Source organism: Patella vulgata, chromosome 3 (genome assembly GCF_932274485.2).
Source record: "Patella vulgata chromosome 3, xgPatVulg1.2, whole genome shotgun sequence".
In the NCBI taxonomy this organism is placed as follows: Eukaryota; Metazoa; Mollusca; class Gastropoda; family Patellidae; genus Patella; species Patella vulgata.
Genome location: NC_065881.2, coordinates 54,112,225 through 54,128,051, shown reverse-complemented (window position 1 = coordinate 54,128,051; position 15,827 = coordinate 54,112,225). Strand labels below are relative to the sequence as shown.

The 15,827-nt window shown below is 34.7% G+C and overlaps 2 protein-coding genes across 2 annotated transcripts in view; one reads left to right on the top strand and one right to left on the bottom strand.

The window, feature by feature from the left end:
- The window catches only part of LOC126814852 (chloride channel protein C), a 24,358-nt gene extending 21,552 nt beyond the window's left edge, over positions 1–2,806 (bottom strand). Inside the window, exon 1 of the mRNA XM_050540258.1 lies at positions 2,731–2,806. The gene's annotated coding sequence lies outside the window, so the exon portion shown is untranslated. The remainder of the gene's footprint in view (positions 1–2,730) is intronic.
- LOC126814854 (protein-glutamine gamma-glutamyltransferase K) lies at positions 946–15,827 on the top strand. Its single transcript, XM_050540270.1, has 16 exons — positions 946–1,059; positions 1,797–1,955; positions 5,259–5,368; positions 5,847–6,029; positions 7,437–7,712; positions 8,059–8,177; positions 8,352–8,459; positions 8,688–8,865; positions 9,433–9,568; positions 9,826–9,929; positions 10,403–10,518; positions 11,362–11,494; positions 12,368–12,637; positions 13,343–13,503; positions 13,891–14,027; positions 14,596–15,827. Exons 2-16 carry the CDS (start codon positions 1,903–1,905, stop codon positions 14,738–14,740), a joined length of 2,229 nt encoding a protein of 742 aa, XP_050396227.1. The 5' UTR covers positions 946–1,059; positions 1,797–1,902; the 3' UTR covers positions 14,741–15,827.

Here is a 15,827-nt window from a genome sequence, read left to right as displayed (position 1 = left end):
TATCGCTCCTGTCCATCGAAAATTTTTTCTCCTACTCTAGAGTTCACAATTTTTATCCGATTTTGATGAAACTTGAAATCTATAACTCAAAGATCTTGGTCCATTTCGATATTCACGCTTATCTGATGGTAACTGCCTGGATTATTGTCCCTGATTGTACGAAAAATCGAGGTTTTAGCCTATGATCCCCCTAGAGGTCACAATTTTTATCCGATTTAAAAATCTGTTCGAATATATCACCACTACACCATATGCAAGAGCTAAATCTGACCATTGCAGGTCCTTTTTTTAGGCCTAAAATATTATCTAAATTATTAATTAGGCATTAATTAACTAATACAGACCACAATCAACTCTCGATGTCATCGCTAGCCTGCGATATTTACTGGATTGAAATCCGATTTGCCGCTGAACGCTCATTGATGATTTAATCCATAAATGGATAATCGAGACTATGTTTTTTAATGTACTGACTTTAGTACTGATGACCGAGGCTAAAATCTCGGTTCAGAGTGGATCAGTAGATTTAATAAGTCATGATTACCAGGTTAGTGACAATTATACTGATCGCGCTATATGAAAAAAAATGTATCTGTAGTAACTAGAGGTTTTACCTCACAGAATAAAGGTATTTCAAGATATCCGCTACTTTACATGACCATAAATATCTCCTATTAATACCTGAATTTTAAACATTTTATCAGAGGGGTCAACTTCAAATTTATTCTAGAAATGACTTTCAATTTCCCCAATATATTTTAGCTCACATTTATATTACAAGTGTAAACAAACCATGTAGAATACATAATATATAGTGGGGTCAATCATACAGCGTATCAATAGTCCTACACGTTATAACAATATTTTATATAGGGCTATATTATTATATACTGTAATATTAATGAATAGGACTATTTATACATGTGTGAATGTAAATCACAACATGGAAGAAATGCACAGGCGCTGACACGCTCTGTTGGTATTCAATACGAACCTGTTTTAAAGAATGATACAATAAAATCTTATCTTATCTTATCTTACAGGGAATACTTTGTGCAGGTAAGCGAATTTTGTTACAATAGTTATCAATTTAAGAACTATAGAAATATAATAAGGGAATTGTCAAATTTGACGAAATATGTAGATGCGAGATGGGTGTGAGGGGGTGGGTGTGTGTGTGTGGGGGGAGGGGGGTAATATTATACTGTTCTGGTGAAAAAAAACCTGTAACTGATTGTAACCGTGGAAAATCTTAAGATGCATCCTAAATAATAGCAGGCATGCCGTTTGAATCTCAATCGATGTATATATTACACTATTGACATTATAAAAAAAATAGTTAAAATCACGAATTGCGAGGCTTTGAGCTGAAGTTTAGCATGTGACTAAACCCAGAACCGTATACAACCAGTGCAGTAGTTTATATGGGCGGAAACACTGTGGAAAGTATGATATGATAAAATTAAGTATATCAGTGCTTGCGATAACAATTAACACATATGGTAATCATTGACCCGATGCGTTTCACCCTAGTAGTTTGGTAACCAACGGTTTTATTGAGCACTGAACGTTTATACCCACAGAACTAAATCAGCCACACATAAACTGACCATGCAAATAAATGCTGTGGCGCTGAATGATAACTTTTGAGCGATTACGGGTCGACTTGATGGCTGGTTGTTGCCGAACATACGTTTACTTTTACACAGTATAAATGCTTGTATGAGCTCAGCTGGTTATATACATGCACAAAACATATTATAGTAACTAGTCCAAGTGGATCTATTCAATTTCAGATCAAATTACTGCACAGTTCGCGTCAGTGCCGTTCAACCGTATAACCCATTTTTCAAGATTCACCAAGGTCAGCGTTTTTGGTTCACAGAAAGATAATAATTTAAGATGGCTCGTAGACGACCAAATCGAGCAAGTACACATCGGATGACCACCAGATCGTAAGTTATTCATGAATATTTGTGCTTATTTACAGCTTTTCTAAAAATGTTATTATTAAACTCCTCGATTCTTAGGTATAACCTTGAAAAATGTGTGACTGTCACGTTAAAGAGACAAAGTTAAATCCGCTATAAGTTTGATTCTGTAACAAAATCGAAGTAGAACTTCCGTTGATAGAGCTATATAATCCCGTAAATACTGTTATCTGGTTGACCTAATGGTATACAACAAGTATAATAAAATATTATTAGGATGTAACATCACGACCTTATTATAGTTATATGCAACAAACCACGAGACATTGGAAAGACACCATATCACTTAATTTACACTATTTAGTAAAAATACGTATAACATGAGAACATGTTTAAAGCGTTGGTATAATTAAAAAAGGATGCAAATACTTTGAACTAAGCACACTAGATAGCTGTGATGTCCCTGATACAATATTGCCCAAGAATAACCACAGGAAAGTAAATTTCAAAGTGTTTATTCATAGATTTGTGTAGACATCTTGATAAATTGATAATTTCCATGAACAATTAGTGTGGTATAAGTGGTATCGAGTGTTTATGAAAGAGTATACGCACAGTCAATAGTAATGCAGTCGAAGTGGTAGAGCAAAATACGAAAGCTAAGTCACAAATACATGTAACCAAAAGCAGAGAAAAACCACGCCAAAAGTTTTTTTTTATGAAATAATATAAATATAAAATATATGACAATCAAATATGTAGACACAGTTCATCAAAAAAATAAACTAATGAAACTTACAAAACAATGAATCCGTACAAACATGTACACACTAAAGAAAGTGTAGACATTTTTTTTTACGAGCTTTTCTTCCCGGTTATCAAATTGATAAGAATGAGGATATTAAATAAAGTCATATAAACGGATATGAATAATAATTGTTATGATGTTAGGACAAGAAACTTAAATTATTTTAATGAAATAAGATAAGGGAATAATGACACAATAAAGATGGCGTTTAAACAATAAGTTGACCAACGATGAGTGGTTGGAGGACTTTGTATTTAAGAGATGTAGTCTGAATAGTTTTGTAAAATGTTGTAACATAAGATACATAATGTGGGAGCTTCTTTAGACAAATTAATTAAACCATGGAAAATACTAGCATATGAAACGTTTCATGGGAAAATATCTATTAATCATACATTGTGCGAAATTTAGAGATAAAGACGATCGATATTGCGTTAATGGTTCAAAATAGATAATTAAAAATAAATATATTTAAAATTTCAATCAAGTTAATTTATACTGGGCAAAGTTATAAATGTTTGAAGTTTTGATAATAAATAGCCATCGCAGGTGGATAGCCCCTCCCACAGTTCTTATTCTCGTCATTCTCGATTGCCATGACAATAGATGAAACATCGATAGAAAGTCCGGTTATCAACAGTCTTCGGCCATGTTAATGTTTAATGCAGAGAGCGAGTAGTGTCAAATCCATTCAACAGTTAAGCCACCTGGTGTCCCAGAGAGTTGGTTATAATGTTTATTAATTCATATATTATCTGAAGTCAGAAAACCGCTCTCGCCTAATGACTCTTTAACATTTAAGTGTATAAATTATGGCGCCATTTTATTTAACCGTTGAAGTCTCAGATCATCTTCTGGTCACCTTAAATCCCAGCAATGATCTTTTATTGTATAAAGTCCAAATCCCTTTAATTTACATAATAGCTATTGAATAGTAAGTTTTAAAGACTAAATTAAAACCATTTATTTTTACAGTTAGATATGGATATTCATTTATTTAGTTTACGTACTATACTTTGTATATTTATTATCATTCATCTTTTAAAATATATGTATTTGTATAGGTAAAGCACATCGGAGCACTTCGGTGAAGACAGTGCTATATAAATGTTTTGTATATTATTATAATCTATCTACCAGGTCAAAAGTTCACTTCTGCAATCTATTTATACAGACCTATATGGTTAATTGATTAATCAATTATAACGTATAATGAGTAAATGAACCCAATTGTTCATTATTGGCATAAATAGTAAAAATATCTGTAAAATTCCGGGTTTACAGCCCGCAATGACAAGACAGCAACAGCCGTTATTTATCAATATTCATATTTTAAGTTTTTATAACTACAATATATATAATAATGTAGGATTTTTTTTTAGTTAATTACAAAGTTTGGGCTTATATTATATCAACTGCCCCCTCCCCCTTAACTTTTGGGCAGACGGATAAAGTGCGGAAAAAAATATGATATAACCTATAGTTGACAAAATAATTTTACTTTTCTGTTTATTGAATAAGTGGGTGAAAAATTATGATATAATCTAGTTGGCAAATTAAAGTGCCCGAAGTCTAATATAACACTAATTTTACTTTTCTGTTTATTGTATACCGCGAATTTGTACTAAATTGACTATGGATTGTCTGCAGCCACTCTGCTTGGCAAAGTGCCCGAAATCTAATAAAACACTAGTTTTACTTTTCTTTTAATTGAATACTTGCTGAGGACTGACACCGCCGTGTGTAAACGGGAATTTTGGGGGGCATTTCAGGTCGTAACGTCCATCGGATCCCATGTTCCTGAAGCAACTACTGCGAGTTTTACGTAGTAAAAGCGAGATTAAGCCTTCTGTTGAAGATGATCTGACCCGTACGCCTATGTGTGTCTATTCTTTCAAAACATTAATCGCGCGTGTACTATTAACATGTGACTAGCCAAAGCATGAAAACTTATTATAATCCCCTATTGTTTTTAAAACCTTTATAGGAAGTTACTGTCAATATGGTGTGTCTGGTGAACATGGCAATCGTATGATTAATCTATTAATTGTTGTATATACCATAATTTTATTTTTTATAATATTGTAAGTTATTACATCAATGCTTGATGTCAACATGTCTTGATCTCGACAAGTGTTTAGATTTAATTCCACATAAGCACGAGTACATGCATGTCCATTAAAACGTTAGTCTTTTATGTTGATCTGTAGTCTTGTAATTGCATGTAGATAATTATTATTATAAAATTCCAGTATTAGAGATTTGAAGAACCATTCCAGACTTAAAATATCTGAAGGACCATCTCAGCCACACCTATATAAAGCCAACCCCTTCTAGTATAGTTTAATTGCAGACGTAAACACTTTTACATTTTCACATAACTTATTTTTTGTGCCGAATCAAATTAAGAATTATTTATTATTGAAAAGAATTATTAGAGAATCATTACTTATATTTACAAGAAAGTTATAAGAATTGTAAATTTTGTAGTAGTTTTATATTAACATAATTTATTATAGGAGACGTACATATTTGGATAAACTGATGGGTGGGCGAACAACTACAGATATAAGTGATTTTGAATTTTGGAAGAGATATGTTATCAAACCCGTTAAACCGACCAAAGCAGGTTTGAAAATAATATTTATCATAGTAATTATTTATATATTTTGGACAAAGTTTGCACCGAAAATCTGGACTCTTAATATCATCACAATACAGTAAGAGTGACTAGCACATATTTGATAAAACAAATGACTCATTGTTTTATAATATATCCTCTGGTGGAATAGGAGTTGGTTGAACTATAAATTAACAGCCGTATCGTAGGAGATTAAATACATTTTCATCATCCGCTTGATCTGTTTTTAAAGAATGGAGTTGGCTGCCCGAGCGATCTCAGCATGCGCTTTAGATCATAAGCTAATTCATCGATGCTAGTAGTGCTGAGGTTTCGGTCCCGTTCTTGTGCCTAATCATGACAAGGACTTTTGAGTCGTCTGTTCACTTCACGGGACTTCTCCAGGGTCTGCTGTTTCTCTCCATTGCTCAAAGATACACGTGAACAAATGTTCAAATGACCAACATATAAAACTTACCTATTTCAGATAAATCTCTGGATGTAACAAAAATAGACTTTAACGAAGAGAGTAATAGAGCTAAACACCATGCAGATGAGTATGATAACGATGATCTAGTAGTAAGACGAGGCCAGCCCTTCAAAATTACAGTCAGTTTTGATAGAAAACCCGACCAAAAATATGACATTGTCAGCATACAGCTCACTACAGGTTTGTTTAGGATATCATAGTCCGCTAATTTACATAATTTAAAATGAGTTAATTCAGATGAGTGCCACCCTTTCTGTTTACTTTCAACGTATTGGAAATTCTGAAGCATTAACGCGCTACACTTTCTGCTTAGATGCTACCCACCATTGGCCACAGATGATAAAGACAACAAAGTCCATGATATTACTTAGATGTTGATAATAATCAAACATCCAGTCACCGTGTGCACAGTATTTCGATCCAATGATTGATGGACTTGTGCTGCTTCAATATATATATATATATATATTAGGCTGGTAGGAGACACTCCAACCTGGGGAAAAAAATCCGAAACAAATGATTTTTGCTTTTTTGTAAGGAGATATGTGCATAGAACTCTATGAAAAAAATCCACCACTATCTACCTTGGGCAATTTTTTTAATGGGGGATTTAGTTTTGGTATCCGACCTCAAAATGAATGATTCTTGTAAAACCGCCTTATTTAACTTTACACACTCTAAATGTATTATCAAATTGCAAGTAACCATAAACACCCCCAACACCATGATTTTTAAAAAATAATATTATTAGCGCAACTATTAATATCCACCATACTGATTCGGTAGGATGTACTGTCATGTAATTGTATGCTGACGCGGATGGGTGATGGCTCAGTTATTGTTAACTTTGTTGTGTTGAGTAGCAGGATTTTGGTTAAATGCTGAAATTGTTTGAGATTGCATTATGAAGTAGATATGGTCACAGATATTAAGGGACGGTTGGTGAGTGTCGTGATGGTGGCTCACTTGGCCTGATACGAGTCGTCGTTGGGTTTGTAATGGAGATACTGATTGTTGTGGGCTGGTTTCCTATAAACTGTAGTTTGGAACGGTTTGTTGGTTCTTCTGATATTGACATCTAGAAAGGGAAGACTGTTGTCTCGTACTGTGCCCACGGTGAACTTAATTTCATTATGCTGTGTTGAGGTGGTCTGGTAACAAGCGTGTTTGGGGGGGGGGGGCGTGACCAAGTCGACAATACCGTAGGAGACGAACCTACATTGATGTTATTACGAAAGTCTTTGGAGTCAAGTGAGAATAAAAATTTCGAAAGGTTTTGGGGCTATTTTGTAGAAGACAGAGTCTGGGGAGCACACGTGTAACCTGGCTTTGGGTTCATAAAAGGCAAGAATCATTTGTTTCGAATTTTTTTCCCAAGCTCACCTAAATCCGAAGTTCCCCTACCAGCCTATATCTCCCAAAACACGACCCGACCAATTCAGTACATTAACACAAGACAAAAAAGACAGTCTAACAATTCTGTCATTACAGTTCAAATCAAATTCAGTTAACATAACCATTAATTTATTTATATTTTTGGGGGAATACAGTTGCTGCTAATCCAAACATATTACACTTATATTTAAGGCCGAAAGCCGATGGAGAATAAAGGCAGTTTGGTTACTTTGGCCCTGCCAGAGACAGGAGCTAATACCACCATGACTACTGACCTATATCAGTGGAAGGTAGATAAGGTGAAGATAACGGATAAAGATGTGAGTTTTGACGTAACGCCACCAGTAACCAGTATCATTGGAAAATATAAGTTATTTATTGAGACTAAACTAAAGGATAGCGATAAAGTCTCGAGGTTTGAAGTTGAAGACGAAGATATTTATATCATCTTTAATCCCTGGTGTCCAGGTAAATTCCGATCAGTTGCCTTGTTCCTCTCAATGGGTTTAGTTCCTATTGCCATTTTTAAATTATAGCCCTGAACATTAACCGAAAATAACAAACAGTCACCATTTCCCCTTCTGGTTTTCTAGATTTCACATCTCGGATGTGATATCTGAGCTTGAGTAGTTAAGTAAGAATAAGGCTTTGCGATCTGACGTAAATTTCGATTCTTTTTATTTCTAATGTTAATAAAAAATGACGGGATGAAATTTTATTCTAATTTTGATTAGACTGAAAGTTTTCCAGGCGCTCTTATTACAACAACCGTTTAAGCAAGAGCCAACCATTTATTACTGATTATTTATTTCAGAGGATGATGTGTATATGAAAAATGAAAGTTGGAGAAATGAATATGTTATGAATGAGTCGGGTATGATATGGGCTGGTTCGTCAAGGTCATATAGAGGTAGACCTTGGGTTTTTGGTCAGGTAAACATCGTTGTTCTTATCACGTTGTAGCTTTGACTACTGTGGCCTAGCGAAATTCATCAAACCGAACCGAAGTCGCTCTCTTTCAGGCTGTTGTATCCAGGAAAAAGTCGATGACTTCCAACTGGATTATTTCTTGGCCGTCATTGATGATACTGATTTGTACATTTACAGTTTGACGAACCTTGTTTAGAAGCTGCTATGTATCTGTTGGATAGAGCAGAGCTTAAGGAAGGTGCCAGAAGAAGTATTGTTAGCATAGTTCGTGTAATTTCTGCCCAGGTTTGTATGCGATGATTTCTGAGTAAGCAAACAAATAATTACACAAAAGCTCAACGCTGTCGTTATTTAAGATTTGGAAACGCCCACCTCATGTTAATCCGGTCTTTTGTTATTGATGCATTAAAATTTCATGGACTTATATATAGTTTGTATTTAATAGTTTTACATGATGGTTTACACTTTATTCTATTCATAGAACTAAATACACTTTTCTATGATCTATTCTAGACTAATAGTTGTGATGACGATGGGGTTTTAGAGGGTCGTTGGACATCGGATTACCCAAGCGACTGCACAAGACCATTGGCTTGGAATGGGAGTGTGCGTATTTTAGAAGAATTTATGAAAAAAGGCGAACCTGTTAGATATGGCCAATGTTGGGTTTTCTCTGGCGTGGTAACAACACGTAAGTCTTTGTCACGTATTAGATCCTTAATATATACCTTACGAAAAGATACACAATGTCGTGTTCAAACGGTGTTTTTAAATCTACATAGCTAAAGCTACCTCCGTTCTAACCAGGTAAAACCCATAAAATTGAATGCATCAGAGATTGACTGCCTGGATTTACGAGGCACTATTTACTGGATTGGGTAGCAGGGGTTGATCTTTGATAGTTACATTGGATTCACGTCACTGCGGTTACTTAAAAATTCATTTGCAGAACACCAATGTAACCCAACCCTTACTCCAAATTGTCTTAACAATGATCGATATAATTATATATATACATGTATATAAAAACAAACTCTCAGGTTTCCTGAGCAAAAATGCTAATAATCTATATTTAAATAACTTTTACATTAAGGCCGAAAGATCTTGGCACTGATGTAAAAGTTATTTAAATATAGATTATGTCATACAAATATTAGTATCATATTATGAAGTTCAACGTTATAACATTACAGTTATAAATTTATGTCCCATTGCCTCGTGACCCATATCTATCTATTTGATCTGTGAATTATTTCAGTGTTACGTGCCCTGGGTATACCTACAAGATCTGTGACCAATTTTTCTTCCGCTCACGATACAGATAATAGTATGACCATAGATTCCCATTTTGATGAAGATGGTGAACCTATTAGGGACATGGATGACTCTATCTGGTAATTATATTGAATGCTTGTGATGCCTTTTCTTTCTTTGCTGTAACGAGTCCAAAGGCTAAATGAAAACTGCCTGATTTTTTAAACACATATTCTTCAATCTGTGTTAGGATTTTAATTTAGAATGATGAAAAAGCCACAAAACCAATTTTAAGATTTAGTTTCCACAAATAAGATGACTTTATTGAGTGTCTAATTATTATCACCGATGCTAACTTATAGATATATTCAAAATGTAGAGTTTTATTTTAACTCAGGAATTTTCATGTCTGGAACGAGTCTTGGTTTCGCAGACGTGATTTACCCGATGGTTATGATGGCTGGCAAGCCCATGATGCAACGCCTCAAGAGGTTAGTGATGGTAAGTAAACGTTATCCATTTGCTTGATGTTGGTCTTGATAGATTGAATGTAAGACTTCACTCCCCTTATCCGTGAAAATCCCTAGTTCAATTCGTTATATGGTTTAATTGTCTTGACAATGTGCTATTTTAGCTAAAATCGACTAAAATAGATGTTTAACTTAGTGAATACGGTTTATCTTAAGAGAAAATTTGAGTTTTGTTGAAATCGATTTTAAGGATTTTAGTTTAAGTTTTTGTTAATAAGGGCCCCGTATATTTACTTAACATGGCCAAGTTAACAGTCCCACGAAAAAGAATTTCTCACGTTCGCCGAAGTTTTAACCTATTATTCCTCGAATTCCGAATGCCAAACTTGACAAACTTTGGAGGTTCGAACCAAGAAGATTCTAGTCCAAAAGTCACTCGCCCCCATTCACAACAGGAAACAACTTATGGTTAATTATAATGTTTTACATGTTTATTGTAATTAGGTGTAATGAGATGTGGACCAGCTTCACTAAAAGCAATTAAAAATGGAGATATTCATTTGAATCACGATGTACGATTTATATTCAGTGAGGTAAATGGTGACAGGGTGTTTTGGAAGGTATGTTTTACACTTCTCAATGTAACTTGCTTAGATATCTTTAGAATAATTTTTTGTTACGTGTAGTTATGATTCACCAAACGGCAACTCACTGAGTACCGATATCACAGAGTAAACGATATTGCGCATGACACATTAAAGGTTATCTGATTAAACACAGATTTCATTTCCTTTCTGTTGTTCAAAATGTTATACAGTGTAGTATTGTGTCTATTTACATCACAGGGCATGATAATAAATGAAATGAACGAGGCCTCAGACCAGGTCCCGATTTCACTAAACATTCTAATATTAAGTAAGGATTTACACAAAAATGTTCCATATGTTATCACAATATACAACCCTTATTTCAAAACAATACAAGCTATCCTGAACCTTTATTTAAATTTTAATATCCACAGTCACAGAACGCGTTCATATTCTATTCCCGGCCCATATTGATTTCTACAATGCGCATGTGTGATGATTATACCACGAACCCTCGTTGCGTATGGTGCCTGGTTCGATCCCTGTGTTGGAGGGCCTGACAAAAAGGCGGCTATTCGTTCGGACAAACCAAGCTCCTTCTTCATTATACCAAATGGTGCAAAACAGTAGGATGTCAAACCCCATTTCATGTCCTATCCGTTATGTTAAGGACAACCTTTACATTTGAAAATACGAGGTCTTGGCGTCGCTGACAAGGCAAAATACTACATGGCGTATGCCCATCTGCGTTATCCCGGTTGGTGCAGTAAAGTAGGAGGTTGAACTCCGTTGTTGCCGAGGCATTAAAATACGATTACTTCCTAACGTTACAACTTTATAAATTACAGTAAACATATTAATTTCTTTCAATGACAGGTAAGTGAAGATGGTTCCAAGATGGAAGCTATTGAAATAGACTCTTCTTCAGTAGGAAAGTTTATCAGTACTAAAGCTGTTGGTAGTTCAGAAAGAGAAGATCTTACTCTACATTACAAACATAAAGAAAATGGTTAGTATGCACAAAGTTATACGTCCGCCCATCTTCTCTTAATCCAATACTAACGAAACCATCTACAACTCGTCATTCCTCGATAAATTACGATAATTAGCAGCCTGTATGGAATTTATTCTTAGGCATCGTGCGGACAGAAAGCAGCAACGGTTAATTTCTAATTTTATCACTCAAAGCAGCCTACATTTTCTTCATTACGGTGCGATTTGTTTAATATGTGTTAGATATCTTCGTATACTATTGAAGGAAACAGAAGGCTAAATACCCAAGCTTTATCTATGGGTTCATAATACGGTAAATGTCGGGTGTATTGATACCGATAATTATTTTTCCGAAAACAGTATACCTGTACTTTTGACAGATACGTTGTGTAGAAAGAAATCCTGTGAACAAATTTCGAATATCCCTTGTCAAATTGAACTACTTGATCTTTATCCTAATTTGTGATATCAACCATTTTCTTATTGTCCATATGCCATGTTACAATGTATGTTCTGCTTATAATTTATTCATTTCCGGAGCCTCACTTTTGATCTCTGCCTTCCGACATACTCTACAAGCGTTACAAACAAGTATCGTCAACAATGTTTTCTGTGTGGATTGTAAGGGGGTTGGGTGGTCTAATGCGTGCGTTTTGAATCATAAGGTCTGTAATTGAGTCAAGTGGGGTGAGTATAGCTGCCTCGGGGTCACCACTGCTTATTATTGAAACGTATGTTAGAACCAAAGTTTAAACCCTTATCTCAAATGTCTACAATAATATATTGTTATTAAGTGCATCATACTTATGTAAGCACTCATTTTCTGTGAATAAATTACTTTATATAAAACTATTTATATATATTTTGTTATTTCTTTTTTTATCCTTAGATGCCGAAGAAAGGAAAGTAGTGGAGCGTGTTTTCAAATTCAGTACACGATCTCATTTGAAAATCTATAAGCAAGACATGAAGATGTCTCTTGATATTCCGGATACATTAATTGGCAAAGATCTCAACTTTAGTTTAATAGTGAAAAATACTTCCAGCCAAACTCGAACTATTGAAGGTCGAGTATCAGTCAGCGTCTCGTCGTACACTGGGCTTAGCGGCCAAAAGATATTTGGAGAATTCAGTAGACATACCATCAAAGCGAAATCGGGTAAGTTTAAAATTTAAAGACATGGAAAAATCTAAAATACCAGTATGACGTTAAATTTTATTTCATTTTGCGACCTTGACCTTTATTTTTTGCAAGTAAATTGGAACGCATACAAAATATATAATATAGTATTCAATAGACTCAAGAAGCCTTATAATAAGTAAAAAAGTAAAATATGTAAACGAATAATAAATAAATAATGAATATAACCACAAGGCAAAGATTTATACTGATATCAAACACTCGGGTTGTTGAAAGTGAAACAACATGATCAATCAATTCTGGGCTGTTATAAAATGGGTTCATAATGAATCAAATAGATGTTTAACTGATGCTTTTTCATCCTTGCCAAATCGGGAATAAAGTGTAACCCGCCATGTTGGTCCGTTAAATTCAAATGTGATGCCAGTATTGTTATTCTTATCTAATGGCGGACGCCGGTGGATCAATGGCAAGGCCCTGGCTCACTAACCAGGAGGTCCGGGGTTCATCCCGGTGTTGGCCGAGAAAGTTGCCCAGAATTTTCCAGCGTGGTTTCTCCCTATCAGTGATGCAGGAAGGGGGGGGGGGGGCTGACAAGGAAAGCGTCAATCCTTCGGATGGGACAAAAAATAACCAAGATCCCGTGTACTCGTTGGCGTGTACGTAAGTAAAAGCAGGATGTAAAAATCTCAATTTATTTCATTCAATTAATTGCATTTTCAGACTATAGTTTTAAAACCCATGTTCGAGCAATGGACTATGTCTCTAAGTTGAAACCCGAGGCCAGCTTGGTGGTGTATGCTTACTTTAAAGTTGGGGAAACTGCACAGACATTAGTTAAGAAAGAACCTCTGACTTTCATAAAACCAGAACTACAAATAAAGGTAGAATAACAATCTCTTATGTAACAAGTTAGTGCCATGCGGAAGTTTGTGGAGCAGAGTCCCCACTCAGTAAATGTTCAGATAAATTTGGTGAATGTGTTAAATCCATATGTTTTCTGTCAAATTTAAAAGTAATGTCGCCACTTCCCCCTCCGCGTGATTTATACAGGCTACAGCTTGTTTCATTTTTATTGTAACATTTTACAATATGCACAGCCCCTCTAAGAATATACACCAGAAAATAATATATATAATTGTGATTTCATGACGTCTTTACAATAGCCAATATTATATTTAACCAAGTTTCAATCAAATAATATACCCTATAAGAATTTACACTTTTTTGTGAAATACATTATGGGAATTATTTTTTTATTCTTTTTGTAGGTTAATAAGGAAGTGAAGGCAAAAGAATATTCAGATGTTAGAGTTTATTTCTTTAATCCTCTTCCAATAAATCTCACTAATCCAGACTTTAACATTGAAGGTGCACATGTTTATGTAAGAGCTCATCCACGGTTAAGGTAAATATAACAAGTAAAAAAATAAATAAGACTAGTCTTTATAAGTAAAACGAAAGTTTGAACTATAGTCAGTAAGTAAAGCACTGGCTCAGTTACCAGGAGTTTCTGGTGTAGCACTATGCTGTTCGGCACCCAAAACAAAGATGTAGTGATAAGCAATGCTATGAATCGCTTGTTAAATGTGGAAAGGCACTCTACCAAAAATCTCCCAAAATCCAACGTGTGACGCATACTCTCTTCTCTGATACATATTTTAATAGCCTTGTGATCGTCTAGTATTGTCTGGTTGTTTTTGTAATTCTTTACTCTAGGACTCCACTTTAAACATTGTGTACATATCTTTATCTTTTTTTCATAATTATTTGTCGTTCTTTTACACTCCCGCCTTCAACTTTTCTAAAAGTCTCAGTGTAGTGCAATTTATCACAGCGCCCCTATCAAGAATATCACCTGATGTTACCTTTTATCATAATGTAAAGGTAGCCCCATTTTTACGTACAAAGATATCTCAAAATTATTATTATATTATAATTGTATATTATTTTGATGCATCCTATTCTAACTATAGGAAGCCAATCCAACCGGGAAAAGAAGCCAAAGTGGATATACAGATATGGCCATTAAAAAGAGGGAAAAACAGAGAATTAAAAGCCACCTTTTCTTCAGACCAGCTTTCTGGGGTTGACGGGGAATGTATTATTAACGTTGTGTAACGTTCAAGGAATTAAGAAATCTACAAGTGTGGTGAAAAGGGATACCTGGTTTAAGACAATCCATACTTTTCATTTCGCAATTGTAGGCATCTCTATTTCTGTCATAAAACATTAGTAACTTGTTAGTTTATAGACAAATTTTACTGAAACTTTTTATATTGCACATTTCTTAACCCTTGTACGAACACGTCGCACGAAAAACGTTGTCGGCAACAAGGGGTAATCTAAGATCCTAAGAGGTTTTTGTATGCATAACTTTATTCAAATACGATCAAACTAGAGCTTCATATAAAGGCTGAAGAATAATCAATCAAATTAAAAAAATATTTGAGGTATTAACAGTGAAGATATGAATTATAAAGTATTTTTTGCAACCATCAAAATCTGCAAATAGCTTAATTATCATTTCCATGTAGAATCGGCTTTTGACGGGGTTGGTAGAGTACCTAGATTTGTTTTCAGATCTACATTATTAGAATGATCACCACAATATCATCAGTAAGAACGATTCCAAATACAAAGCTTGCACTGAGCACAAAACAGATTAGGCACATGTAACCAGCAAAATGTTATAGGAAAGGAGAAGGGGGGGGGGGTCTACAAGACCCCTCGTTTCCGATAATGTAATACTTTTAGTTTCTTATCACATGGTGAATGTTGCCAATGCCCCAGTTCCGTTCTATTTGCAGCATTATATGCGACGATAAGTAGCTGACAATGTATAAAATTCTCGCTAGACAATTATGAACCAGTTCCCCACAAATGATAAGGATATGGTCGTGCGGTCCCACAAGGGTATCCGCACAAGGGTTAAGTGTTAACTTTTTAACTTCTTTTAGGTCCTTGAACAATTTCGATTGTATAGAATAAGCAACTGTTTTTAGATTTTCTGTTGTTTCTTTAAACTGTAGACACAGGGATGTGATGTATTTAATATATTTGATGTTATTACCTTAACATATCATTATACTCCCAGCTCATTTTACACCTACATTATACTGCCATAATAAAGTTTTAAATTTAAATATATTTTTGAAATTTATTCTCCATATATTTATGTTTAAAAAATAAATGTATTTTAATAGCA

What these genes read in the sequence shown, in the direction of transcription:
- LOC126814854 (XM_050540270.1), top strand. Translation starts at nt 1,903, where the DNA reads ATGGCTCGTAGACGACCAAATCGAGCAAGTACACATCGGATGACCACC. An exon ending in CATCGGATGACCACCAGATC is followed by an intron (nt 1,956 to 5,258) that starts GTAAGTTATTCA and finishes AATTTATTATAG; the next exon opens with GAGACGTACATATTTGGATA. An exon ending in GACCTTGGGTTTTTGGTCAG is followed by an intron (nt 8,178 to 8,351) that starts GTAAACATCGTT and finishes GTACATTTACAG; the next exon opens with TTTGACGAACCTTGTTTAGA.